Genomic DNA, 27,839 nt, shown 5'->3' with positions numbered 1-27,839 from the left:
TCCGAAAATAATTGGTTGATCACTAGAATCGCAAAGCAAGTTGTACCAGCTACCTTGCGGCGCCAGAGGAAAAAAGTTGATAAGCCTTTGCCCTAAGCCCTATTTCCTATATGGGACGGGAACCTTGATAGCAACAGCGTCAGCCTCATCCACATCCATGGATGTCTACTGTCCTTGCTGATAACTGGTAACCCAGAGATGCTGCGAAGGTTTGTTCTTTTTAGAGGGGATAATTTTAAATGCAGTTAATTCAACTCGCATGTTTCTACTCTTAACCAGAGTCCCTGGACGCCATGTAAGACCATTCATCCGAGATTTGGGCAATCCAGACAATATAAATGTAACAAATCCATGCTATTCCTCAATTCGTTCTGAATACATTAGATCCAACGATAACCCAGCCACTATACGAGTTTCGCCGGTTGCGAGCAATGGATGAAAATCGGGGAATATCTAGTTTGCTTATTCAGGGCTTTCATAGTCCGGGTTCTTGAGAAGGAAGTTAGCATTGAAGCTGGTCGGAGTTTGGAGGAATACATACCTTGCGCAAGATAACCAGGCCTTCAAGAGTGCTGCTCAGAGCAATATACTGCTCATCCTCAAGCTCGGCTCTCTCACCGTGAGCTAGGAGCACTGGCGTGCTCTGGGTCTGCCATCCGGTGATAGTCTTGGGACGACCGGCTTGACCGACCACATCCACAGCCTGTCCAACGCGGACGTTTACGGTGAGGGGCTGAAGGTCCTCGTCGAGGGTAATAAGGAAGCGGGGGAACATGGCGGTAATGAGGAAGTAGAGCAGGTAGTGATGTTCAGCAAGGATGAACTGCTTTGCGTCGATCAGAGACACAAGCACAGTGAGCAATCCCGCTGCTGAAACACGGGAGAGGACCTGTCGGTCGGTGTGGAAGGGGTTGAGGGTCATAGTACCCTTGCCCATGTGAAGGAGACCTTGGGCAATGCGAACCATGAACAACGAGTTCTGGTCACGATGGTAGTAGCTTGCCAATTGACGGAGGAGCTGTGCAAGACGGGCGTTGTTGGTACCCGCACCACAGAGACCCATGGCGAAGATGGCATTGATGGCAACCTCGTTGTCGTTGTCGTGACTGTACCGAGACAAAGTGTCATAGACCTTCATCTGGGGGTTGCTAGGGCTGATCAAACCCATGGCTAAGGGAACTGCGCGGCGAATGTTGCTAGAGCCGTAGTGCATCAGATGACCGAATTGACGGAGAATCATGTCCTGGCCAACGTCCTCACCCATGGAAATGAGCGAAAGACCGAGAACGGCGTATGATTGAACAAGTTCATCACCCTTGTTCTCCTCCTTCTCCTCAATAATGTCGTTGCAGATGTGGAGGAGCTCCTGCAGCTTGAGTACGGTTCCAGTTCCAGCCCATGCGCATACTGAGGCAAGGACGGAAGTGGGTTTGGCCATGGGGTGGTCAACAGCCTTGAGGATATCCAGAATGACATCAACCTCCTCTTGGCGGCCGAAGTACAGGAGGGCCAGACCAAGGGCCATGAACCTCGTCCACTTGTCCTTAAGCTGCTTCTGACGTTCCTCATCCATCAATGTAGTGGCAATGGCCTCACTGACTTGGTGGTTCGATGAACCAACAAAGATGAGACCAAGTGAGACAGCCGCCATGGCTGAAAGCTGCATGTCTAGCGAGGCATCTTCCACGATGGGAAGAAGAACCTCGAGAAGCTCTTCCTTGTTGGAACCGGCGTACGCAAGACCGAGACCCATGATGGACGCGACTCTCATTTGGACACTCTTAGCCTCAAGGTTATCAGGGTCACTCAGGAGAGCAAGAGCAGGATCGGATTCAAGTCGAACACCGGAGTTCAGAATACCGATAGCAAGCAATGCACCTGCCTTGACCTGGTCCTCATGTGCGTAGGTGAACTTGTCAATCTTATCAAGGCCATCCTCAACATCACGGTGTAGCAGCATACCAAGTGAGGCAGTTGTAGAAAGCATACCGTCATCTTTGGTCTTCCAAACCCAGGGGCCCTTGTCACCTTCGATCAGCATCATCTTATCGTTACCAAAGCCAGCATTAGCAAATGAGTTCACGAAGGCGCTAGCCAAGTTGTGTCGTGCGGAATCAAGGTTTGTGAGACCGGCTCCACGGCTGCTCTCAAGGTGTGTCTTGTAGATGTCCTCAGGCATCTTGGGGTCCAAAATGTTGAGTTCCTTGCCGAGAGACTTGAAATGATTGGGGATGGACGTGTTGTTGAGACATTCAGCCAAAGCCTCTCCCTCTTCATCGTCGGCCGGGAGGTCAAGCCAAATCTGTTGGCGGGCTACAAGGAAGGCCATCTGCTTCTTCAGAGACACGTCTGTCGTCGCATTGATGTCACTTTTGATAAGATCGGTGTCGTTCAGGCGAATGGCGAGCACAATGGCCTGTGAGAGTTTGTTGTAGCGGACGTAGATCTCGTGGGCGGTTCGAAGGAATTGCTGGTCCTCGGGATAGGTGAGGAGATTGACCATGCTGACCATATACAGGCAAACACGAGCATATGTGTTTTCGTCAACAAATTGGGTGATGTCCTCAATTATTTCCAACTCGCTCATAAGATCAACAGCATCGGCTTCGGCATTGTGGCTCAGGAAGTACGGCACCAGAGACAAGGCAAGGTCTACTAGATCTTGAGTGTCCTGGTCTGCGTTCAACCGGTTCTGGTATTCCTGGCCAATCTCCAGAGCAAGGTGGCGAACATATTCATGGCCCCAAGAGCCAAGGTCCTCGGACTTGGCCAAGAGGCGGTATCTGATAGTCTCCAGCTTCTCTTCGTCTCCGTAGGTCATTCCAAGCACCGACATCATATCTGCCAACGAGTTCTGAAGAAATTCGTTAGATCATTTCACAAAGCGGTGTTAAATCTCGACCAACCTTCACAGGGCCTGCAGCCCATTTCTCGTAAAGCCCGGAAAGGTCATCGTAATGCGGTCGGAGGAACTTAAGAGGCTTGGGAACAGCGGTCATAGACGATGTAGAAGTCTTAATGAATGTCTTGATTGCGTCCAATGCAGCCCCGTAGAGTGATGTATCCGGTTCCTATAATGAGTAAAGCAAAGAATTAACGTCATTCTACCATGCGCATGGAACAGAGCGTCATCATACCTTTAAACGCTCGACAAGCATCTCGAGTTCGCTCTTCAATTGCTGATCCTCTTCACTGAGCTCCTCTGTGAATAAATTCAGTCAATAAGCTGCTCTAAATTCATCTCAGGGCACCGAAGCTCTGTTTCAACATTGGCGGATAGAGCGTTATCGCAACGTACCATCTTGAGGCTCTCCATCCTTCTTCTTTGCATCCGCGGGCGCCTTCTCGCCCTTCTCGGCATTCTTGTCGATCTGTTCACGAACATCATCAACCTTGCCCTTGCCCTTGTCGGCGGAGGTTGGCCGTTCGCCCTCGTTGGCCATTTCTGCTGGGGACCAGGTCGGGGAGAGATTGGGTGTGCGAGGCAGAGAATAAGGTTGAGCAAGCGATCAGAAGATACTGTGAAAATGCAGAAAGAGATGGAATTCTGCAAGTAATGAGTGATGCAAGTGGATTGTAAGCTGGTGATGGAGAAGAGCTCGGTCGACTTGGTGCAGCTCCGTCCGAGATCGTATTACATAAGGCGCCAAGCCCTCGTCATTGTTGATTTCCAACGCTTCAACTTCTACTCGATTCTAATATACTGAGATTGCCAGAACTACTACAGCGTGAAAATGCGCAGACGGGAATTTACAATGAAGTCCTAAATTCTATCCAGGGCGGAAAATTTTCAGGCGAGGGACTCAGTGCCTGCTGAGGCACCGCCCAAATTTTATTTCAAAAGCAGAACAAGTCTGCCGAAGATCCATCAGGTTTGCCTTCTTCAGTACATTTCCCATAATGAGCACGGAACTTCTGCCGGTACTCTTTGGTTTGAGCTTCATGTCTTGCAGCATCTAGTAGCTCGCCATTGAATCCAAGTAGAGGTAGGGCATCCAGGTCCGGAAGCCCCAAAGGGAACAGGTCAAGCAAAGGATTAATGGTCGATGCACGGCTAAGAGGGGTCTCAACGGTTTCCAATGGAGTGGCAGAGTCTCCCCCTTTGTCTGGATCGGAGAGACTGCGGTCTCCGAATTCTTCCGGGGGCTGATACAGCTCATTGTGGACGGTTGCGATGGAAGAAGATTTGGTGCCCGGGAAAGACGGATATAGAAGGTAGTAGCCTTTTGCACGGATCATCTCGAGCAGATATTCCATAAAGGCTGGATATCTCTCAGATATCAATTCGATATGAGAGGCCGTTTCGGATCCTGGGGTCGAGAGGCGTTTGGATAAGAACAAGTGAAACTCCTCCCAAACATCCCCAAAGTATAGAGCTGCGTTGCTGTTTGGAGCTTGCCAAATAAAAGAAGGCACAAAGTTTTCTCCATCTTTGGTGGTCATTTCCGGCGGAACGAACGAATCTCTGTTCGTACTTGGTTTGAAAGATGGAAGTTCGAGAGAGATCCCGACCATATTCGGGAATATGTTCTTGGCGCGAGCAGAATGCTTGTAATTCAAAGCTGTGTACTTCAGGTAGTGGAAGAACGAAGATGCCAATTCTGCCTGCGGAGAGAGCACAAGTACATGGGTGGTCTCTGGCTGTAGGGGATAGAATGATTCCACTGTTTGAATGGATGCCTTTGCCGGGTCCATGTGGTGTGACTGAATGCGCCGCCGCAGGGTGATGCGACCTGCAAGCTGGCTCAACGCTTCTGGTTGCCGCAAAAACTGGAGTAACTGTAGATCCACTGACGGAGGAAGTTCTATGGTCAAGCTGGGGATAGACCCTAGGTAATCAGCTGCATCCAAAGACTTCACCAGCCTGATCAAAGACCCAGAAGATTCAGGCGCCGCAACCACCATGTCGATGCGGATTGCATTCCAGGCTAGTACGGGAGTTAGTCATGCCTTAAAGACGATCGATACCAGTATGAAGGAGGGTAACTTACTCTTAAGAGCTGCGCAATCTAAGAATGCCATCCACATGAGATCTCTAGAAACGGCCGGGAGTGCGATGTGAGGAGTATTGCTGTCTCGAGAATGTGCTTCCACCCCCTTTGAGAAGAAGGTATTTTCCCACACTTTTTTCTGAGAAATTATGACCTCAGGTTTTAGGTACATTTGTACAAGGTGCAGAGCCTCTCTGATGGATCTTTCCATGCGGGAATCGGTAGATATAGGCGCAGCATCGGGTCGACCAACTGTCATTCACCACCAAGTCAGCATAAGGTCGTGTGTCAATCGAGGTGTGAATTTACCATGCCATATCAGTGGACACTCGTTGTCCTTGATCCCATTGACTTGTTTGATATCTTGGACCGATATGCCTTCCTTTCCCATCAAAATGAAATGCACATAATTCAGTGGCTGATCGGCCATGCGACAGGCCAGTGGCAGCATATCCGATACGCTGCGCAAGTCCGATGCAGCAAACAACACGGCCCGACTACTCGCTTTGCGATAGTACTTCTGCTGAGGAAGCGAGCGATCTAATTCGGGGAACGTGAGCTTCCCTTCGTAGCCTTTCTCCTTCTGATCCCATATCGGTACCGGGGCTTGCGATACCATTTCCGGCTTGGAAATGGTAGGCACATGGTCTGGTCCAGTCCACTTGGCTAACGTTTCTGCCCTCAGCTTTGCCATCCCCGGATCGTAACGGTCGACTGCGGGTGCCAAGTCCGTCGGCATGTTCTTGAAGAACTCGTAGATGATAAAAAGAGCAACCAATGCGATTATAATCCGACGAGGGCGCGGGAATGCTCTGTGTCGTAGAGGTTGGAAGCGTGCATCGATCGGTCGGTGGTCGTCATCTTTCTTGCCCATCTCTTCGTCGACCCGAAGAGGCATCTTTGCGGGCGCCATACTGTGTGTGCACGCATAGACGCTCGAAGCTAGCACCGTGGGGCTTTTGTTTCTTTATGGCATTGAGCCAGCAATAAACAAATAATTGAGGTGCACTCTTGTTACATCGTCAAGGCGAGAGAATGCAGCGGAGAAAACAATCCCCACAAGCGATGACGCCCCGGCTTCCTTATCGCTCTTATCGGATCTTCACCTTTTTGCCAGCGGCGCGTACGACGAGGTCTGAACTCCTCATCTCTTTGAAATTGATTATATTGATCATGGAAGAAGCGATGGACATTGATATAGCTGATCAGCGTGGCATCAAGCGCGCAGCAGAGGATACTCAACCTCGGGGGCCTCCCAAACCGAAGAAGATCAAGGTGAGCAGACGCGCTTTCAACAATCAATCTCATCTATAATATCGGGGTGGAGACTAATTCTCTCGTAGGCTTTAGATCCTGATGTCGTTAACAAGATTGCTGCTGGGGAAATCATTGTTGCTCCGATGCACGCGCTGAAGGAACTCATTGAGAACGCAGTCGATGCTGGCTCTACCACAATTGAAGTCTTGATTAAAGAAGGAGGTCTGAAGCTACTTCAGATCACCGACAACGGCCACGGAATAGATGTAGGTCTTTTTCTTCATTTTCTCACCACAAAATTGTGGAAGTGTACCTGAGCATGTCACTGACAACAACCAGCGAGATGACCTCCCAATCCTCTGTGAAAGATTCACTACATCCAAGCTCAAAGAGTTCGAGGATCTGACATCTATCGGAACCTATGGCTTCCGAGGTGAAGCTTTGGCTAGTATCAGCCACATAGCGCATCTGACTGTCACTACGAAGACTGCGGGATCTAGTTGTGCCTGGCGAGCACATTATGGAGATGGGAAACTAATCCCTGCCAAACCAGGCCAAAGCTCTGCACCTAAAGCAACTGCCGGGCGAGGAGGAACTCAGATCACAGTAAGCTCAGAGTCCACTGCCAACCTGGCTGTAAGCTAACGTGTTCCGAAGGTCGAGGACCTCTTCTATAATATTCCGACCCGACGAAGAGCATTTCGCTCAGCGAGTGAGGAGTATGCAAAAATTCTTGACGTCGTTGGTCGCTATGCAGTGCATTGCTCTGGGGTCGCCTTTTCATGTCGCAAACATGGAGACTCTGGCGTGAGTATCTCGACCCCCGCTAGCGCAAGCATTGTCGACCGGATTCGCCAAATACACGGCAGTGCCGTGGCAAATGAAGTTGTTGAATTCGAAACAAATGACACAAAGCTTGGGTTCCGTGCATCCGGCCTTGCTACCAATGCCAATTACCATGTCAAAAAGACTTCGATCTTACTTTTCATCAACCATCGAGCAGTTGAGTCGACTGCTCTCAAGAGGGCAATTGAACAGACATATTCATCGTTCTTGCCTAAAGGTGGTCACCCTTTTGTATATCTTGATCTCGAAATTGAACCTCATCGCGTCGACGTCAACGTTCATCCAACAAAGCGTGAAGTGAACTTCCTCAACGAAGATGAAATCATCGAACTTGTCTGCACAGAAATCCGATCTAAGCTTGCGGAGGTAGACTCAAGTCGGACATTCCTGACGCAAAGTCTACTGCCGGGTGTGCCTACCATCGAGTCCCTTCAGGCTGATCAAGATGCATCCAATGAAGTACCAGGCGAGGGTTCAAAAGGGACAGCTGTTCCCAAGACACCTGCAACAGCAAAAAGACCATACGAAAACAACCTCATCAGAACAGACTCCAAAGTCCGCAAAATCACAGCAATGTTAAGCCCAGCAATAGCCTCTCCACGAGATCCATCCAATCCGGATGCGCCTACCGAAACAACCAATCCAGCAACATCAAAACTAGACGACGGTCTCCAGTACGAAACAACAGATCGGCAACCCATAAAGATTGCTCTCGCATCCATCAAAGGCCTGCGCGCCTCCGTTCGCTCGGACATGCACAACTCACTAACAGAGATGTTTGCCTCCCACACCTATGTCGGCCTAGTAGATGAGCGCCGTCGACTAGCAGCAATCCAATCCGGTGTCAAGCTTTACCTAATCGACTACGGCATGGCATGCAAAGAGTTCTTCTACCAAGTCGGGCTAACCGATTTCGGAAACTTCGGCGTGATTCGCCTCGAACCAGCGCCCAAACTGGAAGATCTGCTGAAAATCGGGGCGGAGGCACAAAGACAAGAGCATACCGATGCAGACGCAGAGGAGGCCGATTCGATATTCGAAGATGCGCCGATCAAGGTAGCCCAGACGCTCATCGAACGTCGGGAGATGCTGAACGAGTACTTTTCAATGCAGATCAGTGCGGAAGGCGAGCTGCTTACGATCCCACTCTTACTGAAGGGATATCTGCCTGCGCTGGCCAAGCTACCTCAGTTCCTACTACGCCTGGGTCCGTATGTGAACTGGGATAGCGAGGAAGAATGTTTCCGTACATTCTTGCGTGAGCTTGCTGCGTTCTATACGCCAGAGCAGCTTCCTGTTCTCGAATCTGCGACGGCTACCGCGGATTCTGCGGAGCCGGTGGTAGCCGGTGGCTTGGGGGATGAGGAGGATGCATTCGTGAGGGACCGGCGGGCTCAGATGATCCGCATGTTGGAGTATGCTGTTTTCCCGGCTCTCCGTGCGCGGTTGGTTGCCACGTCACGGTTGCTGCGGGGGGTGGTTGAGGTTGCAGATTTGAAAGGACTGTATCGGGTATTCGAGCGTTGTTGATGGAAGACCGTCTTACCATATTACGCTGTTCCGTACTGTTCGTGATTTATGATTAATGAACTGCCGCGTATTGTTCCATGTGCCATGAACCATGCATGAAGATCTATCCAGAAGACCTTGAGACTATGCATATTTTAGGGAGAAGTTTGGCGACAATGGCGAAGTGCGTTCCTGCCTAGCATGCCAGATACCCTGTCTTTTTCTCCATCCATAAAATGCGACTCTCATTGGTTTCTCTCTTTTTTATAGTATATTTGCGGTTTCAATTGTAAAGCAGCCTGTGCCGGCACCCAAAGCGAATAGACCAATCACCAACGAGGCGTGTGCTCCAAGCTCTGATTTTTGGGAACTTGACATAGAAGGCCAGTCATTCGAGATAAACGGCAGACATCTACAAACCAAAGGTTTTAACTGCGCCAGCCTCCACCAAAACATAAAACATGGACTCAATTCCCTCAAAAGGACCAAGACGATTGAATGAGCGACAGAAAAGAGAGAGGCCAGACATTATGGAAAGCGTCGAGAACAGATTGGCTAGGAAAATATGTAGATATTGAATGCAAGCGATGTATTTGAGAACACATCAGCTTCTATAACCGCATGGGGCTCAGTTATTCCAGAACTGAAGAAAGAATAGATTGCATCAACGATAAGATGTTGAGGATATAAGCAGAAATAATGGTGACACCGTCGGGAGAAGCAGAGGCTAGGAATAGAAACGTTCAAAGAAGACACGAGGTCCATTAGGGACGGAGAAAGAAAAGAAGAACAAAAAAATAATCAACTGGCAAATGAAGAAAAACAAGAACAAGGGAGGAAAAGAAGAAAAAAATATCGTGTCAAACAGAACAAGATATCAGGATTGTGTCGGCATGATGGCAATTTATCCCATTTTCTGAGATCTTCAGTACGCCATGCGCCACAGATCAATCAGCAAGTCGTTCCTTGGTCATAAAAATCATGCAAATTCGTTGTATCATGTCTGGTATGTGCTGCGGAAACACATGCGAGAAAGAAAACAGGTCTTTTTTTCCTGTTGGTTTGAGAATTGAAGGAAGCATTTAGCTCCTTGAGTACGGTTTGTTGAGGAGAGCGATCTCTCGTGTGACATGTTGCCACTCGAGTTCACGTCTTGCTGGTTGATTGCGCTTTTTCATTTGATATTCCTCCCACTGAAGAAGTTCATATCTGTGCACAATGTTAGCAGGATTCGACCGGCTTCCAGCAAAACTACTAACACAAAGCGCAGGTGGGGTTGAATAATCACATTGAGTCGTCGTGCGCGGACAAAGCAACTGAAGCATTGTTAGAAAACAAGTTTAAACGGGGTTAATAAGAAACATACTATGCTCTTGGAAAAGAAAGCTGTTTAGATGCCATGACTTCGGCGATGCAAATACTTGCGGATCTAGAAACACCGACTCGACAGTGGACTAGTGTAGCTGTCCCATCGCGCTTTCCTTTCTCTGTATTTTGTTGTTAGCAAACAGAAAGCGCGATCCGCGAAACAGAACTTGAACTTACCAATAAACTCCAAGCATCGATCAAACTCCTGGCATAGAGGGTCAATGCCGTTGTCTTGGACATTGTCGATGTACATCAGATTATCAGCCCCCCAACTGGCACGATCTGTCTCGGTCCAGTTAACAGCCTCTCCAATGCTGAGCACGCGCTTGATACCGAGTTCCCATAGGAGCTCTGGATTATTTGCATGAGTCAAATTGCCCAAATAAAGATATGGCAGGATGCGGCTAGGGAAGGAGCCATCGATGGCATGGAACCAAGCGGGATCAAGCGCTTTCCCTAGATCGGGGGACTGAACCGCTGGGCTTTCCTGAAGGAGGCGTCCCTGAATGTGGGAGAGGAACGCAACATCTGTTGGGTAGGCAAAAAAGTTACGTTTCCTCTCGCGGTGAAGTCGCAGCCAGGCTTCGTGGGCGGGCACGCCTTCCGCAAACATGAAGTATGCGACTGCCAACAATGAGCTTTCGGTGTAACCGTCGGCGCAGTGAATGAGGATCTTCCGGGGTTTTCCTCTTTGGTTCGTGGAGTCGTCGTCAGTTTCCATCTCTTCCGTTGGAACTTCTGGGTGTGCGAGATAGTATATCCATCTGATAGTGTTGACTATATCCTCAGCCTCACGGGTGTTTCCTGATGGGAGCAAGAGGGAGCCAGATGAGGGAAACTCCATTCGCTGAGGGCCACTCTCAAGTTGCTTGTCAAGCATAGCGAGGTACCGTGGCCCAGGAATGTTGGCCATATCGCTTGCCTCAATAAGAAGGTCATAAGGCTCCTCTTTGGGAACTCTAGATGAGTGAAAATAGTCAGGGGTGTTTCCAAGCCACACATTGGACGAGATTTCGGAAGCTCGAGACATGGTCGCCATTTCCAGGCGCTCCCATTGAACTATGAGCTGTTAGCAAAGAGCCGCATGTCATCACCGGGGCAACCTTACCAAAATCCATGGTTCGACCCGTCAATTGACCTTTTGCGTCAATTGCAACAAGCTCCGGTTGATTTACCGCAATATCGGAAAATTTGTCTGTTGAATTAATTCAGCGAGGGTTCCACACATGACAGGCAAAAGTTGATCACGAACCGGCAAGGATAAAAGTATTGTAAGTCGGTCGCTCCTGCAGAGGATCCATTTTCAGCCTCCAGGCCTGCTGCGCCATTGCAAACTGGTTGGCCAGATCCACAAGTTCTTTTTGGCAACCATCGTCTTCGGCATAAATAACGATATCGGACAGCGCAGCCAGCTTGGCCGTTTGTATTTGGAAGTTCCGCACAGAGAATCCCTCGGGGGATCCGCCAACAAGAACCGAGATGAAGGTGCTAGCACCTCGTTCACGGCAACTGCGCCCTTGATGCGCGCCTTGGACAAGTCGTTACCAAGCTTGACCACGGTGATCCCTCGCCAGCATTTGGGGGTGCGACGCGCGTGGCGCTTGCGACTCGAGAAGAACCCCAGTTGGAGGTGATTATCTTGATGGAGGCCGTGCAACCAAGGGAACATAGTATTTGCGTCGGGCATTGGTTGTGATGCAGCATGCGCGATCGCGGCTGCCAGCTTGGCGCCATCAATGGCATAGACGGCAGGGGATGACGGTCGCCCGATGCGCATAGACTCGTCTGGCGGAGATAGTAACGATGAGGTTCCGTCACTCGAAGTGACTATTGATTGCAAGGAGGGGCTCGGTGGAGATGGACCAGTGGGGCATATTGGGATATGCTTGTTCGGGATGGGACTGGATCGCCGGTTGACCGTCAAGGCAGAAGGGATAGGGGAAGGAGGAGGGGTCGAGTGATGCAGCGCTTGCTGCTGAACGAGCACGGTAGCCATACTGTCAACGGGTTGACCAGACTAGGATACAATGTTGAGGGCAATCGGCCAGACAATTACATCGTATGTGACGGCGGAAGTCACAGCGCTAAAGTAGGGGGTTAACCGAAAGAGCGGACAGTAGAAGCGAAAGAGCATACACAAAAAGAAGATCCAGGTAAGGGAGCAAGAATGTCAAAAGATAAAATGCAGAATGTAGGGTGAGGAGAGGACGCAGAGGGGAAAGATGTGGGACACGATCTCCCTATGTACCCACACAATGTGATTATCTCAAATACAGGCGTACACTTGTACAGGGTAAACGGGGTATTGTATCGACGTACTCAAACGGGGGAATTTGACTCGTGAGGTATTTATCACTCCTTTGATGCGTATCTTTTAACTCAATGGCCCGTCAGTGTTTACTTGCTTCCCCGTCACTTATCGTCATTCCCGACTTCCCCGGGGTGTCCACTGAACAGATGAACAGGGATCCTGACAACTTTTTGATTTGATTGCTGGATAGTAGCGTATAACGGTATAACCAGAGATACGGGGGATTTATAGACCGGCCAATCATCCGAGCTCAGCCATGATGACGCCGAGATTCCTTGATATCGGCCCAGAACCACCGTCTGTGCGCGGGTTTCATCTCCACAAAGAAGTTATTTGACCCCGCTTCCCTTTGGGCTCCACCTCGGATAGAGTCGATTACACTCAACTCGGGGCTATTTTGAGAGCCGTGTTGATAGATTCGAATGTATTCGATACGTGCGATATACTTCATGTATTGAGTACACACGGTATAGAACCATATCCACTAGCTCACGGACAGCCAAACAGCTAACCGTCACTTATCAATGACTGCCACATAACATCATGACCGTCGAAGAATCGATCCACTAATTATGGACCTCACCAGTCAAATGGTACATGCAGGGAACTAACCCCGGATCGCCACAGTGATCCACTCGAGGTGGAGAGTATCAATCTGTACAAGAACGAGACGGATCAAGCCAAACCCGCTAAACGCATGTTGACATGTTTCACGGCCTAAACCTCCAAAGACCTGTCCACGTACCTATATGTAGGCAGGTATACCCAGATGAAAAAAGGTGGCACGACCGGAATTTAGTCTTCTTTCTACCCTCGCGTCTCGCTTGCCATTTCCACTCGGAATCCCCTTTCCCTTGCCCCTCTGATTGGCTACCACTCCCCCAAATATGCTAAACCAACCGTTGCGAGACCGTGTCAGGCGCGTGGATCCAAACCCTCGGGCAAGTCTTCTGCCGATCTTGCCTTTTCTTACTCTCTCTGTAGATCACAGACTATACAAGTATGCAGACTGCGTGGACTTTGGCCCTAGACACACTGTCTAGGGCTGATCTTTTCCTCGGGCACCCCTGAGACGCTTCTGTGTTACCGGGTATTGGCAAGGGTCGTGCCGGGATCGTATCAAGGGAATCGCTTGTGGTGTGCCTGGGACAAACGCGAATCAGCGTCGGCGCGCGTTATTTTCATGAAACCCCCACTAGCCAGAAGGCGCAGGAACTGCATATTGTCGGGAACAGAACGCTACATTCGACATCGGATAAACACGTTGGTTGTCACCTGCCCTCAACATCACTGACTTGCCGGGTTTGCTACCCAACTAGCGGGTTTGCTCGGGTGGGGCCACATGGTACCGCCAACTACTCTACAGATGGAACCTCATGCATACTGCCTCCATGCAGGTCTTTGGAGTCATGCTGCATGCTGCGCCGCCCCATATAGAGGGCTAATATCAGGCGCTATCGCTTCTTATCTGATGTACACATGGCCATATGAACCTGTCAGTGAAGATTCTTGACCCAAATCCCAATTCTCCAATTGGGCCGCATGAACAGCGACCTAATCAGGATTGTCTCAAGCTCTGCATGAGGGATTATGCCGTGCGAGGCGGGTAGCTGCCTTACCTTGTTTCCCTCGCGCTTGCGAGTCATTCGGTACAGCGTTGATACACAGGCCGATATCAAACGTTCGAGAATTGTCTAGTTTTGAGTGATGACGCGCGGCAGATTTGGGACATGCCCAAGGAACCTGGCTTGTCTGGGTTTCCAGGCGCTGGCGGGTGTTGGAACATCCATCGATGGCACTCTACGGAGTACACTCTTTGGGACCGACGTGGCCAGTGCAGGAGCTCGGGCTTTTTCCCAAGTTCTTCACATAGGGGCCCAAGTATGCCAGAACAGGATCACGACATATTACAAGCGTGTGTCAGATGAACCCACAGATCTTTTAGTGTGTACTCCCTACTATTCTCTCAACGGCATGGCGACTAATCGGTCATCGTAGCCTCTCCCGAGTCCGTTCGTTGGCATCGCCCACTCTTGGGCACGAAAGATCGGGTTCCTCGGGTACCCGCGCTCGAAGTAGATCTTTGACAAAAATGAGCACATCCATGCTTCCAGGGGCGTTTCCAAGTTGGAACTAAATGACGCTTCTTACTCTGAATCACTCCGATGGATATATATTGCGCGATGTGGCTTGGAAGAAGTAAACAATCTTGGAACAATAGACCAGAACACCTACAAAACCACCTGAGCGGGCATCGCCCGCACTCACTTTTAGTGTTGTGTTATCTCTCAAGTCAGTATTTCCCAATGCCCATCAAGTGCCCTAAACCACAGTGGCATCAGTGTATTTAAGTGATTGCCAGACTAATGAGCCGTACATATATCAACCCTATAAACTTTATTGCCGCCCATAAAGGGTGTACCTCCGGAAACAACTCTGCGCGATATATAATATCAGTTTAAGTTCTGAACTCACCTCCGACAGGCCTGCTTCCAAGGTTGCGACTCAGCATGCTTATTCTGGCCAAGAACCGACCCGGTATTGGGTATGGATATCAATCTCATATGAAAGTATTCAATCAAACCACGACTAGGGCGCCCCAAGTCTCGATGTGACGACCGGCGTTCACAAATCGTTCCTCAGTTGTGAAGTAGATAGGTTGAGTTCGAGATAGCAGACGATCGCTACGTCATTGTTTGGGTTTGGAAATGAGGGTTTTTTCTTTCACTAATGAACGCAAGGGGTTAGTAACTAACGGACACACTAATTATACAGTAAAGGAGAGAACCGTTCACCGTAAAGAACAGCAAACCCTCAGGTCTGATCAGCGACAAGGACAATTCGCCGAAAGAAAAGAGAACAGAACGAGTTCGATAAGGGAAGACTGTAGGCGGTGGGCAATCAAGGTGTGGCCCAAGCGCGCTCGCTTGTGACGAGTTTCTCCAGGACCTCGCGGATATCAAATCCTCCTTCTCCACATCCGGCGTCGTGGAACTATCTCGGTTTGATCTCAGCACAAGACATGATAGGGAGTGGCCAGTGACGGGCATAGAGTCGTTGCTTCGGCCCCCTCTCGCGATCGCCCTAAGCGGGGTATATCCGACACTCCGAAAGTTGCCTTGTATCAACCCTATTGAAACTCGACTCAAGAAAACTTGTCAAGATGGCGATGAACTTCGTGACATTTAACCAGGACTACAGCTACCTGGCTGTGGGTGAGTGTTTCTTTCACTTTCTTCTTGATTGATGTTTGACTGACCGCATTTGTAGCAACGTCAAAAGGATTTCAGATATTTACCACTGAACCCTTTGCGAAAAGCTATGAAGCCAAGGAAGGAAATATCGCAGTCATTGAGATGCTATTCTCGACTTCTCTAGTGGCCTTAATTCTATCGCCACGGCGACTCCAGATCCAAAACACAAAGGTAAACCCTTGAGCCTATGATCAGTTATCCATGGCTGCCTTGTATATACGCTGGGCTAACATCTGAACTAGCGACAATGCACAATATGCGAGTTAACATTCCCGACTACAGTACTGGCGGTCAAGCTGAATCGCAAGAGACTTGTCATTGTCCTCGAAGATCAAATCTATCTTTATGATATCCAGACCATGAAGCTTTTGTCCACGATCGATACATCACCGAATCCGCAAGGTATGACAGCTCTATCCAAAGTTGGACACCGAGCCCATGCTAACAGAAATTAGCAATTTGCGCCCTGGCGCCATCGTCAGAGAATTGCTACATGGCATATCCACTTCCACAGAAAGCACCTGCCGCTGCCAGCACGCCGGCCCATGCTCCACCTGGAACAACTCATGTGTCTCCCACAACCGGAGACGTTCTGATTTTTGATGCCGTGAAACTAGAAGCCATCAATGTCATTGAAGCTCACCGATCTCCCTTGGCACTCATCGCACTCAATAGCGACGGAACGTTACTGGCCACCGCTTCTGATAAGGGAACCATCATTCGCATCTTCTCAGTGCCAGATGGCCATAAGCTGTACCAGTTCCGACGTGGCTCCATGCCGTCCCGAATTTACAGCATGTCCTTCAACACAACATCGACATTGCTGTGTGTTTCTTCTTCTACGGAGACTGTCCATATCTTCAAGTTGACCCAACAAGGTCCAACTTCAGACGGATCTTCATCGCACTCTCCATCGACCCGAGACCAGACCTCTCCCTCAAGTGGATATGGATATTCACACGACGAAGACGAGACAGGGGATGCAGGATCGGATTCTTCGGCTAGAAAGCACAACGGGACGTTGATGGGGATGCTACGTCGAACATCCCAAAATGTTGGCGGTGCAGTCGCAGCGAGGGTGGGCGGTTATCTTCCAAAGGGAGTCAGTGAGATGTGGGAACCAGCTCGAGATTTCGCTTGGATCAAACTGCCGCGATCAAGCCAAGGCCCTGCTGGAAGTCCTGGTGCTGGGCCGATCAAAAGTGTGGTCGCCATGAGTAGTAACACGCCTCAGGTTATGGTCGTCAGCAGCGATGGCAACTTCTACGTATTCAACATTGATCTTTCTAAAGGTGGAGAAGGGACTTTGACCAAGCAGTATTCGTGAGTGATTCTTTCCCATGCTTGAGACTTGGGAGATGCTAATACTTGCACAGTGTCGTGGATTCAAATGATAGGCTGGGATATACTGCAGAGTACTAAGACTCACCTGGCCAATGTTGCTGCAATTATTCGTTATTTTGTTCTTTAACCACCGCGTCCGATGCCCAGGTGTCTTCACCATGAAGAAATTCTTCTCTTTCATTTTTTTAGCGTCCCAATACTCCTCTTCAGCGTCTTTAGTCAAGATTCGATTGCGTACATTTCTTGCTTGATTTACGCCAATTACCGCCTTTTAGCTATTGTTGCATTTTTCTTTCTTTCTTTTGTAACAACATACTACCGGCATCCTCCACTGCTTGTTCGTTGGCACTCCAGGGCTGTGCTGAGACGTATCCATGGACGCCTCGAGTGCCAGGCTGCTGATATCTGATGATAAGGGCAGCGATCGGACTTGAGCGAAGCTAGATATCGAGAAAGATCAAAGAATACATACAGTAGCATATCCAGAGCAGAACTCTTATGGTCTAATCATGGTTCCAGCTTGGAATCTGGCGCAATATCACCACTCTAGCAACTGAGATAAAAGAGCAAGAGATAAGAAGCTGTCAATTTCAAATCATAACGAGATTAGCAGAGAAAGTAAGAGTTCTTGGGTGTCAAAGCGAATCGTGTAGCGGGTAAACAAAGCAATAACACCGTTGAAAGAGCATCCAGCTGGGTGGGAATCGTAGAATCTTGTATGTATAACCGACTATTTACAATTGAAAAGACATGGCATCGAAACATCTACATGTTTCGTCGGAACTTCTGAGGAATATTGCCCACAACCACCTGCATTTGCTCCAGCTTCTCAAGTCGAAGAGCGGCATCTTCCTCTTCATCGTGCTGTTTGAAATGCTCAATGTCTTCGGGATGAGTCAAGTCCGCCTCGGTGGTATCGTCTCCGTGGAACTTCTCAAAGTGGTGGATCTCGTACTCATACTCAATGTCGCCATGGTGTCCGGGACCGAAGCCCAGGTCGGGCAACCGCTTACCCGCAGCAAAGCCCTCCAGCCAATCCTCTTTGGTGATAAATCCCGTGTTGCCGGGGTCAAACAGCGCGAATACAGTGCGCACAGCGTCTTGTTTCTTGTCTTCACTAACACCCGCATTGGATTGGTCATTCAAGCCATATGTCTTGCGTACTTCATCGTGGGTCCACTGTCCCGAGGAGTCGTAGTCGTGAAGAATGAAGAACGAGGGAGGATCAAAGGATTCGATGTGGTGTTCCTCTACAAACAGAATCGTTAGAATTGCGAGTGTACAGTGAGATAAGTGATACTTTACCCATCATGTGGCGCGTGGCCCAATCGTCGGAGGGAGCTTGGTCACTTGAATGCGAGCCATGGGCATTGGCAAGCCCGCTCAGTGCGAGGAGCCCAGCGGCGAGACCGAGAAATTTGGTAACCATCGTTTATCGTAGCGCAAGAAAGGGAGATTCGTTCAAGTAAGACCAAGAGATCAGTGTACAATGACTTGACCAAACAATCAATGGTGTCCAGACAGCACTCGCCGGCCTGAGCTAGTTTGCAGTGTTTGCACCGACCCGGTCCGTCGGCGGAATTGCAAGATTATTTTGCTGCATTGCATGTTCCCCCATTCAGTACTACATCTTTACCTGCGACGGGCTCCGATAGGAGTCCCATTGATTTTCTCAGTCGATATTCTGGACAGATTTGCTTGAGAGCAATGTCCTGAGGATGCAGGGTTTGTGGTCCCGCGCTGTTTCGACGCAGTCCTCCTGCCGCTGCGTCGGGTGTCTGAGCACTACCGCAAATGGGGTCACTTCACGAGCAGCAACTGCTGCCAGACAGAGACGACTTCGAATTGGCAATTCCGTTACCGCATTATACACCAGCATTTTCGCTGCCGCCGCCCTTGCTGACGCGAGCGTGAAGGACCGACGCCGGAATGATTGGGACGAAAAGATCGCTGCTGTGAAAGCCGAAGTGAGCGAATTGGTGGACGAAGAGCAACGGATTTTGGCATCATTACAATCACGCAGAACAGGCCGAGGACTCGATCGTCTAATACAAGCGAGGGGATTCGGCACTGTCCCACGCTTCCCCCTCGGTCCTCAATCACCACCCGGCTTCAACCAACCAATGAGGGCCTTCCACACCGAGAGGGGCAGGTTCAATGCAGTCGCTGCTCGCATGGCCGAAAATCAGGCAGCGGAGAATGACCCCGAGGTCGACGAAGCCGATGACAGCGAAATATTCCTACCACAAGAGACACTACCCAACTGGGTTTTGGACGATGATCTCCGACTTAAGGCCATACAAAAACTCGCTCTCAGGCAATTTGCTATCCGGATGTTATTGCGGCCTGCAATTGCCCATCGTTACTCTGGAATTTCCATGAACTACGCGGCGGATTTCGAAACTCCCCAGGTCGATGTCTCACAACTCCTGGAAGAGTTGAACCATATTCGCAATCGCTTGTATGCGCTCAAGACCGACCCCAGATCGGTTTTCAGTGATGTGACAGCAGGTTATGCTGCAAGTCAACTCGGCGAGATCCAGCGGGAGCGTGCGAATCTTGATGCCGAACTCACTAATGATATTCGCGCATACACAAGCCAACAGATGTCTCTGCAGGAATTAATCCTGCGGATATCAAACAACATTCTCAGCTCACGGGATCCAGATCGACCCACAGCCTTTAGGCACATGATCATTGCATTTGGCCGGACACGTCAAAATGATCTCGTCGAGATGCTTCTGCGCACATTACTTCCCAATCGGTTTTACCTCAACCCTTCCCTTGTGATAACAATCGTCACGTTCTTCAGAAAATCAAAGAATCTGAAGGATTTCGATCTATTCTTGAAGATGCTGGGTGGAGATGGCTACTCCGTGAATTTGGGGAGCAGGGGCGTTTATAAGCACAGAACGGTCAACGGACTGGATATCATCGTCCCACCGCTGAACAGCACTAATCCTGTGATATATGCCGCTTTGATCGGCGCTGCGCTGCGTTTTGACCAACCTGAGCGAGCTGACGCTTGGCTCCAGGCTGCGCGGAGTGGGGGCTTCTTTGATAGCTGGGAGACTCTCTTCACATATCTTCGCTTCTACAGCCTTCGACGTGACTGGGAGAAGGGTTCGAATGTTTTAAAAAGAGCCGTCACCTACCTTGTGTCATCAACCGATCACCGTCTCGACTCCGTAGAGAGATTACTGGCGCGAATGGTTGGCCTTTGCGATTCCTGTAATCGACTCGATGCATCCGATGCCCTTGTGAAAGCCGCTGTACACAGTGGATTCGACCCAACGCTTTTGTCACGGCAGACAGACGCAGCACCGTTTGTCCACACGGACCCCAATCGATGGTTCAAAGCTGCCAAAACAACTCCAGCAGAGAACATTGACCGCCCGTTGTGGCAGAAGTGCTTTGACTTCTCCAACACCTTTGGCGAATATCTGTGTGAAGCTGGAATACCAGCAGAGAACACATTCACCCAACAGAACGCCAGGCTAGCCAACCAACATGCGGACAACGCCATGTCTGCCGCCCTTGGACACCGTCAAGCCCCCAAAGGCAATAGCCAAGGACCGCAAGGCAACACATCAAATGACGACATCTCCAACCTGAAAGATGAAGTAGCTCACCTCCGCGAGCTCGTTTATGAACTTCGCAAACATCACATCTCCACCTCTTTATCCACCGAGTCCCCTGGTGCGGCCAGCGAAAAGCCTGTTGCTCCTTCTTCCGAAAAGCCCACACCTATCAAGATGTCACACAACAAGGGCGCTTCTGCTAACCGGACTTTCACTACATCATCGACCAAGATCAGTCTGAACAAATCACAAACATCATCCCCGTCTACCCAGATACCCCCAAAACGCAACACGCGGCAAGGAAACCGCGCAACCCACGCATCCGTGGGCAACAACACAGCTCCTATCGCTGAGTCTTCAGCATTCGCCACCTCTCAAATGTGAGCCTTCATTTCTGCAGGCACAACTTACCAGATCGTTGTGAGGATGCTGTTCGCAGTAGAAGATGACGGAGCATTCTTGTACATTACATCATTTTGTTTCAACTAGAGTATATGGGAAACTGTGACACAAGCCACATGTGTACTTATCCAGCCCAAGGCGTTGGTGGTTTCTGCATTCTCCTTCTAGAGCAATTCATATCAGTTACGTTATATCGATTTTAGAACCTCAGGAGGCGTCCATTGATTGCTCCCGATCCCCAGTAGAATCTAGAAGCATGGAACAAAGCGATTCAATAGACAAATAACGGGTGAAAACCATGTCCGAGGTATGTTATGACAAATCTAAGAAGCAGGTAATCTATTTAACATATAGGCATCGTTATTGAGGTAAAAAGTGCAAAGGAAGCGTATCATGCGTGAATTTTAGGCTGAACAAAACAAGTCAATGGTCTATCGGCGCTTCTCGGCGCGCATCTTCTCTTTGCGAGAGAGACGCTCAGCAGCCCTAACGAGGGCAGAGCGCATGTCACCCTTGGGGAAACTCTGGATATCGTAGTAGGTAGGGGCAATATCCTAAATGACGATTAGTCTCTATAAATTGAAGATGGTTAGGTAGGAGGAAACATACCAAGAGCCACTCGGGCTTGACCGCAGTCACTGTACGGATGTAGTTCTTTGACGTGAGAACAAATTCGTTGTACAAAACCCACTCAGCCTCGTGAGCCAACATGGTCGACGGGTGCACAAGAACGTTCTGGTTGTCCTTGATGGTGAGGTACTGGCTCTTGCCACCAGTATCCTTCTTGGCGACTTGCATGAAGAATCCTGCGCAGAGAGCGCGGCGGATGTTTTCATAGTACTTCTTGTCTTCGAAAGGAGTGGAGATCATTTCGAGATCCTCACGCTCCATGATGCGCAGCAGCTGCTGGCGAACATTGTCGGCAGACTGCAGGGATCGAAGAGAGAGGAAGTGATCGTGACACCACTGCTTGGCGTTCTCCTGGGCTTCAGGTCCGCGGTAAGCGTGGTAAACGTTCAGCATTGTGAGATGGTCTCCGTCAGGGTGCTTGAAGAGCTCCTTCATCTCGTCGGCGCGCTTTCTTTGGGCAGCGGGACGAGTGAACACCTGCGGCACAGACAGGAGGGCAGTAATAGACAGGATTTCGTTGGAGCAGTAGAATTCCGGAGAGGAGATGAGCATGACCGCCAGAGCTGGATCAAGAGGGAAGTCGGAGGCCAGGCGACCCAACTGGGTGAGATTTCCATCGTCGTCCAGGCAGGCCAGGTAGTTCAACTCTTCCAATGCTCGCATTAAAGTCTCTGGCGCAGGTGGGTCCATCAGATCGAAGTGAACAAGATCATCAATGCCAAGCTTCTTCAGCTCAAGCACCGTTGACGACAAGTTAGAACGGAGAATTTCGGGGTAAGTAGACTCAATCAATTCCTTCTTGAAGGCGCCTTCGGTGTACAAGCGGAAGCATTTTCCAGGGCGTGTACGACCGGCACGACCGGCACGCTGCTGGGCGGAAGCCTTGGAGATGGGAGAAACCAGGAGCGACTCGACACGGATGCGGGGGTTGTAGATCTTTTGTTTAGAGAATCCGGGGTCCACCACGTAAACGATACCATCAATGGTCAAAGATGTTTCAGCGATGTTGGTAGACACAATGACCTTGCGCCCGGGGCGACCGCCAGGTCGGCGAGGAGGCGGCGCAGGGTCGAAGATGCGTTGCTGCATGTGTGGGGGCAGACTACCATACAATGGGTAGACCTTGATAGGGCCAGCGTCAGCCTCGCGAGTCATCTCGTCACCTTCGAGTGCGATTTTGCGCGAAGCATCCTCAATCTCTTCTTCACCAGTCAAGAACAAAAGGATATCTCCCTCGCCTTCTGTGGCGTGAATCTGCAGCACAGTGCGTACTGCGGCCTCAACGTAGTCTTGCTCAGGCTCAGGGGTGTAGAAAATCTCGACGGGGTGGGTACGACCAGGGACTGCGAGAAGGGGCGCATCCATGAAGTAGCGCTGGAACTTTTGCGCATCCAGAGTAGCAGACATGATAATGATCTTTAAATCGGGGCGACGCACGACAACCTCCTTCAAAAGACCCATCAGGATATCAGTGGCCATGGTTCTTTCGTGAGCCTCGTCAAGCATGATTGTGCTGTAGCGCGACAGGTTGTGATCGTTCATAGCCTCACGCAGAAGCATACCATCGGTCATGTACTTCATGATAGTCTTGGGGCCAGTCATATCCTCAAAACGAATGCTGTAACCGACTTCCTCTCCAAGCTTGACATCCATTTCGGCTGCGACACGCTGAGCGACGGACATGGCAGCCACACGACGGGGCTGGGTACAGGCGACCATCTTGCCCTGGGTTTGTGGGAGATCATCGTACAGGACGAACTGAGGAATCTGGGTAGTCTTTCCGGAACCCGTTTCACCGACGAAGACGAGAATTTGGGATTGCTGGTAAAGTTGCAGGAACTCGTCACTAAATTGAGTCAGTACATCTTTCGAACCCAATGATAACCGGGGACGACTCACCGCTGCTGGTGGACGGGCAGGTCACGACGGCCCTTCAAGATTGAGAAGTATTTGCTGGAGAAAGGTCGGCCACTGAAGGGGTTGATCTCGCCATCCTCAGCCTTCTTGGCCAGCGCGGCGGTGGTTTGGTGTCGCTTGAACTTGGACAACGCCGAACCAGAAGCGTTCTCATTCTCGTACATGTGAGCGAGGTAAGGGTTGTTCTTTGGGTCGGCGTCCATTTTCTGGCGCTTGGCGCGTGAGGCACCTTCGGAGTCGGAGCGGTTGTCGGCCATGTTGGTGTATGGTCGAGAAGCGAAGAACAAACTCGGCGAACAAGAAGTTCAGATACGAAGAAAAAAAATATCAGATAGGAAGGTCGGGCGAGGCGCCACAGTTATCGGCGCGCCACAGTTGTCTATCATTCACCGCCACTTTATTCTGCCGCGCTCCACAAAGGGATTGAGAATCTTTGGCAAGCTTGTTCACAACTCAGGCTGGAATTTCCTTGTGCGCGAGAACTCTTGGTCTTTTGAGGCATTCAAAGTGCCTTACTTGGAGTTGATCTAATCAGTGACTTTGTAGCTGCTAACAAGCTAGCATCGGCGTCTCTTGTCTCGGACCACCCCCACCATTGCGCCGGACTTCACTATGGAGAGCTACAATCCGTCCGAGGACCCTGGTCCAACTTTCTGCGTTGGGCACCATGAACATAACAGACTGGTTACCGTCACCCCGAGGGTGATTCAGAATGTCCACGAAAGCAATGTTAGCTACTTTATCTGATACTATGAGTTTCGAAATCCTAACCTGATTTGGCAGTATGATATGATGACCGTCCCAATCACGACGTCGCATTTCCATTCGCGTGTCTTGGGCTTATTGTCTGCCTACCTGACCAATTTACAACCTGCGACGTATGATGCCGCGGGGACCAGAGCGACTACGGCGAACACCCGTCCGCTGGTTGTGCCATCGCTTTCCAAGGCAGACTCATACCTCACTCCCAATGATGCCACTAGTCAATTGGTTGGAGTCACCAGTAGCTGGATTGATTTGTGCTCCCCTGATCCATTGATTGCGGACTTGTCCCGGCAAGTTCTAATGTTGGAGGTTGCATACGCTGCCTTTTGCGGAATTGGGTATCTCTTGATTCCTGGACCAAAGCTGCACCACGGTGCCCTGCATTCCGAAGGTGTCATTTACTATGCTCGCGCCATTCAGGATGCCTTGAACCTCGGCCCCTACATCCAATTCCATATCTGGTTGCAGATGGTCGACAACCCCGAGACTGAAGTGGACACAATGGGCGACCTGGCGCCCCTAGCCCGCGCGGATTTCCTGGAGCCAGATGACGGGATTCCGCCTAAGGTTGATCCCTTCGGAACCTGGGATGCTTGGGATGCAATCAGAAAGACTTCGAAATACCACACTAGATTGTTCGTTGGTATGGATATATCCCGCTCTGCGCCTTTATTGACTATAGCTTCAAGCTGACACAGACTCCAGCACTCACCATGCCCAAGCAATTACCCTCATTATTCGTGCAGTCACGATGGCACTCCGAGCCTGTGCACTTGCTCACAATCGATGGATCTGCCTTCCTCAAGAACCAAAAGGGATACCCAGTCTTGTCCAAGTCACACCAAGCCTTTATTGCGAAGATGATGCGCCTTCGTACCGCGCCTTGGATTCTGCTCTGTGGCGTTGGCCCCATTCCTGGACTCGAGAACTCCGAGGACCCTGAAAACCACCAGGCCGAATCTGATTACCCAAGCCTGTCTCAGGCTAGCAAAAAGCATCACGATCCAACTCCTCATCTCTCTTACATTCGCAATCTTCAACAGCGCCAGCCAGCGCGCACTGCGATCGAGAGGTTTGGTACTGGGTACCAGGACTATCTGCAAGCACCTCTGCAGCCACTGACTGTCAATCTGGAGAGTATCACATATGAAGTTTTCGAGAAAGATCCTATAAAATATGAGTGGTATGAGAAGGCCATATACAAGGCGTTGAAAGACTGGGCCGAGCAGAAGAAGCCCACGTCCCACCCAGATGGAAAGGTAGTCCTTGCAGTTGTGGGCGCAGGCCGTGGCCCTCTTGTCACTCGTGCTCTCAAGGCCAGCGCCGAGGCTGGTGTTGAGATTGATATGTGGGCTGTGGAAAAGAATCAGAATGCTTTCGTGTTGCTTCAGCGCCACAATGAGACTATTTGGGGTGGTAAGGTTACTCTCGTGCAGTCGGACATGCGCGCCTGGAAGGGCCCTCGCGTGCCGAAGCTATCCACCCAAGAGTCGAAAGCCCCCGTGGGAGAATCTCTCGGTATTGAAGATTCTTTGCTCCACAAGAAGGGCGAGAACGATGAAAGCCACGCATCTACATTTGCGCAACCCCAGGATACTGAGATGTCCTACACTCATGCCGATATCATTGTGTCGGAGTTATTGGGATCCTTCGCAGACAACGAACTCTCCCCAGAATGTCTGGATGGCGTGAACGATTTGATCAACCCTGTGCATGGAATTTCTATTCCAGCCTCGTATTCCGCTCATTTCACACCAGTCTCTGCTCCAAAGTTGCACTCTGATGTCGTGCACCAGACTGTATCTAACCCTGCGGCCCCGGAGACCCCATATGTCGTGATGCTACATGCTATCGATTTCCTTTCCACCACCACCGATACACCCGCATCGACTGAACCCTCCAACTCTGGCGAGAGTAATAGAGCATCTACCCCAACAGCGTCTTTCTCTGCAACTGAGTTCCCAACTCCCTTTGTTCAGACTGCTTGGTCCTTCTCTCATCCGAACCGACACATCCCTGCCCAGTCTCCCATGCAGTCGACTATCTCGAACGCACATAATGTGCGACAGACTCGCCTGACATTCCCTGCTCAAAACCGAGGTGCATGCCACGGCCTTGCAGGCTACTTCGAGACTGTGCTCTACGGAGACGTGGAACTGTCAACTAACCCAGTCACCATGGATGCCAAGAGTGCTAGCATGATCAGCTGGTTCCCCATATATTTCCCCCTGAAAGTCAGTTCCTTAACTACTCTTTCTCTCCGCTGTTTACGACTCTTACTAATTCTTGTCTCCAGACTCCCCTTAATGTCCCCGAAAACGGAGAAATTGTGGCCACTATGTACCGCCAAACCGATGATCGCAAGGTCTGGTATGAATGGATGGTTGAAGTATATGCCCTCGAGCGCATAAACTCATCCAAGCCGATCCCCACGAGCAGCTTGCGAGCTGGGTCTCCCAGCGTGGACAGCTTGAAGACCAAGGAGACTCCCGTCAAGCCATCTCGTGCTAGCCACCGCCGAGTGCGGGTCGGGATCAGTGATCTGCACTCTAGCATCAAGGATGGATGCTTAATGTGAAAACGTGATACGCCGTAAATCAGAAAAAAATATTCGAATAGCAAGCTTTGGAGTTTCCGGGAATGCACTATCAAACAACGAGAGCCGTGAACGCTCGGATGAGCTATCATCTGGGCAATCTATGAAATGATACCGTTTTTTATACAAAATTGCGAAGAGTTACACCCTGTTGGGTCTCTCATATCTTACCAAATCGACGTCATTCAAGATCGGAACTTCGTAAGAGCCCGGGAGAGTCTTGAAACCCGCATATATCAACAAATCAAGCGTAAATTATTGCCCGGATGATCAAGAAATAGCACCGAAGAATTGGAGAACCTGATAAGTATCGCATTTCCAGGGTTTGCAATGCGAGATTAGTCTATAGCATCGAGGAGTGGTTCCAAATTTCGATATTTGAGTACAGAGACATACTTGCTGGCCTCGGGATAAGCCTTGAAAATAGAGTTAAGCTACCCAAGGTTCCTTCCAACCGCCGCAACGGTGCAAATCTCGGTGCTTCCGTGCTTCTTTCTCTGCCTGAAGTCCATGCTGCTCCTCTTGCCATGAGGGCATTGATACAGATACAACACCCGGGCATCACAGAGTACTCCGTACTAAGCTTGGGTTGATTCGAGCTATGACGTACTTAGAAAAAGCACTTTCTCCGCTATAACGGACTCTAATAATCCCCGACTTGCTTCGGCACAGATCTCAACTATCACATCATGTGAGAATCGGCAATGTCCGTGAATCCACCGCGATCCTTCTCGAAAATGACTCAATTTTGAGGAGACATTTCCACGTGTTTTTGGGTTTGAGGATGCTTATTCCTTGAGATATCTCCCAGTCTGTGGATTATCGAAGTGACAGGAGTGTTGCAGAACGACATTGCACCCACAGAATTACAAACCTCGTTACTCAGGCCTGAGGCTGAAGAATGGAAGAGTATGAGAAGGCTCCGATACTCGGACCGGACAGCTGCTATATACATGTGATTTTAAACAATCCTCATGGCAAAAAAGCACGCGGATGTCTCACTCACTTGCCGAAGTGACGGGGACGCGCCCGGAATGAGTTAAGGCCCCGGGCGATCTCCACCGATAA

At 50.1% G+C, this 27,839-nt stretch overlaps 9 protein-coding genes across 9 annotated transcripts; 4 read left to right on the top strand and 5 right to left on the bottom strand.

Moving 5' to 3' along the window:
• Positions 1-462: 462 nt before the first annotated feature.
• Positions 463-3,443, bottom strand: N7506_010371 (proteasome regulatory particle base subunit RPN1; the record flags this gene model as incomplete). The annotated part of the gene is made up of 5 exons (XM_056959664.1): positions 463-489; positions 542-2,854; positions 2,907-3,071; positions 3,138-3,202; positions 3,299-3,443. 5 exons carry the CDS (start codon positions 3,441-3,443, stop codon positions 463-465), a joined length of 2,715 nt encoding a protein of 904 aa, XP_056809054.1.
• Positions 3,444-3,837: 394 nt separating this feature from the next.
• Positions 3,838-5,904, bottom strand: N7506_010370 (uncharacterized protein; the record flags this gene model as incomplete). Its single annotated transcript, XM_056959663.1, has 3 exons — positions 3,838-4,928; positions 4,992-5,243; positions 5,301-5,904. The coding sequence occupies 3 exons, from the start codon at positions 5,902-5,904 to the stop codon at positions 3,838-3,840; spliced, it is 1,947 nt and encodes a 648-aa protein (XP_056809053.1).
• Positions 5,905-6,164: 260 nt separating this feature from the next.
• On the top strand, positions 6,165-8,624 carry N7506_010369 (mismatch repair ATPase MLH1; the record flags this gene model as incomplete). Its single annotated transcript, XM_056959662.1, has 4 exons — positions 6,165-6,266; positions 6,335-6,514; positions 6,588-6,854; positions 6,906-8,624. The coding sequence occupies 4 exons, from the start codon at positions 6,165-6,167 to the stop codon at positions 8,622-8,624; spliced, it is 2,268 nt and encodes a 755-aa protein (XP_056809052.1).
• A 1,061-nt stretch (positions 8,625-9,685) lies between these two features.
• On the bottom strand, positions 9,686-11,967 carry pps1 (tyrosine/serine/threonine protein phosphatase PPS1; the record flags this gene model as incomplete). The annotated part of the gene is made up of 7 exons (XM_056959661.1): positions 9,686-9,812; positions 9,863-9,919; positions 9,970-10,090; positions 10,149-11,030; positions 11,080-11,166; positions 11,224-11,383; positions 11,467-11,967. 7 exons carry the CDS (start codon positions 11,965-11,967, stop codon positions 9,686-9,688), a joined length of 1,935 nt encoding a protein of 644 aa, XP_056809051.1.
• Positions 11,968-15,445: 3,478 nt separating this feature from the next.
• On the top strand, positions 15,446-16,958 carry N7506_010367 (phosphoinositide binding protein ATG18; the record flags this gene model as incomplete). Its single annotated transcript, XM_056959660.1, has 5 exons — positions 15,446-15,497; positions 15,553-15,707; positions 15,779-15,938; positions 15,992-16,859; positions 16,913-16,958. 5 exons carry the CDS (start codon positions 15,446-15,448, stop codon positions 16,956-16,958), a joined length of 1,281 nt encoding a protein of 426 aa, XP_056809050.1.
• A 687-nt stretch (positions 16,959-17,645) lies between these two features.
• N7506_010366 (nucleobindin SSP120) lies at positions 17,646-18,309 on the bottom strand (the record flags this gene model as incomplete). Its single annotated transcript, XM_056959659.1, has 2 exons — positions 17,646-18,130; positions 18,186-18,309. 2 exons carry the CDS (start codon positions 18,307-18,309, stop codon positions 17,646-17,648), a joined length of 609 nt encoding a protein of 202 aa, XP_056809049.1.
• A 289-nt stretch (positions 18,310-18,598) lies between these two features.
• Positions 18,599-20,845, top strand: N7506_010365 (uncharacterized protein; the record flags this gene model as incomplete). The annotated part of the gene is made up of 1 exon (XM_056959658.1): positions 18,599-20,845. The coding sequence occupies one exon, from the start codon at positions 18,599-18,601 to the stop codon at positions 20,843-20,845; it is 2,247 nt and encodes a 748-aa protein (XP_056809048.1).
• A 449-nt stretch (positions 20,846-21,294) lies between these two features.
• On the bottom strand, positions 21,295-23,667 carry N7506_010364 (DEAH-box ATP-dependent RNA helicase PRP43; the record flags this gene model as incomplete). The annotated part of the gene is made up of 3 exons (XM_056959657.1): positions 21,295-21,417; positions 21,473-23,339; positions 23,393-23,667. 3 exons carry the CDS (start codon positions 23,665-23,667, stop codon positions 21,295-21,297), a joined length of 2,265 nt encoding a protein of 754 aa, XP_056809047.1.
• A 355-nt stretch (positions 23,668-24,022) lies between these two features.
• On the top strand, positions 24,023-26,753 carry N7506_010363 (protein arginine N-methyltransferase; the record flags this gene model as incomplete). The annotated part of the gene is made up of 4 exons (XM_056959656.1): positions 24,023-24,139; positions 24,194-24,818; positions 24,881-26,409; positions 26,472-26,753. The coding sequence occupies 4 exons, from the start codon at positions 24,023-24,025 to the stop codon at positions 26,751-26,753; spliced, it is 2,553 nt and encodes an 850-aa protein (XP_056809046.1).
• Positions 26,754-27,839: the final 1,086 nt, after the last annotated feature.

The sequence above is a fragment of the Penicillium brevicompactum genome, assembly GCF_028827555.1.
Source record: "Penicillium brevicompactum strain IBT 35665 chromosome Unknown utg000006l_segment0_segment0, whole genome shotgun sequence".
Lineage (NCBI taxonomy): Eukaryota > Fungi > Ascomycota > Eurotiomycetes > Eurotiales > Aspergillaceae > Penicillium > Penicillium brevicompactum.
The sequence above is the reverse complement of the archived record's forward strand: the minus strand, read 5'-3'. Positions and strand labels throughout refer to the sequence as shown.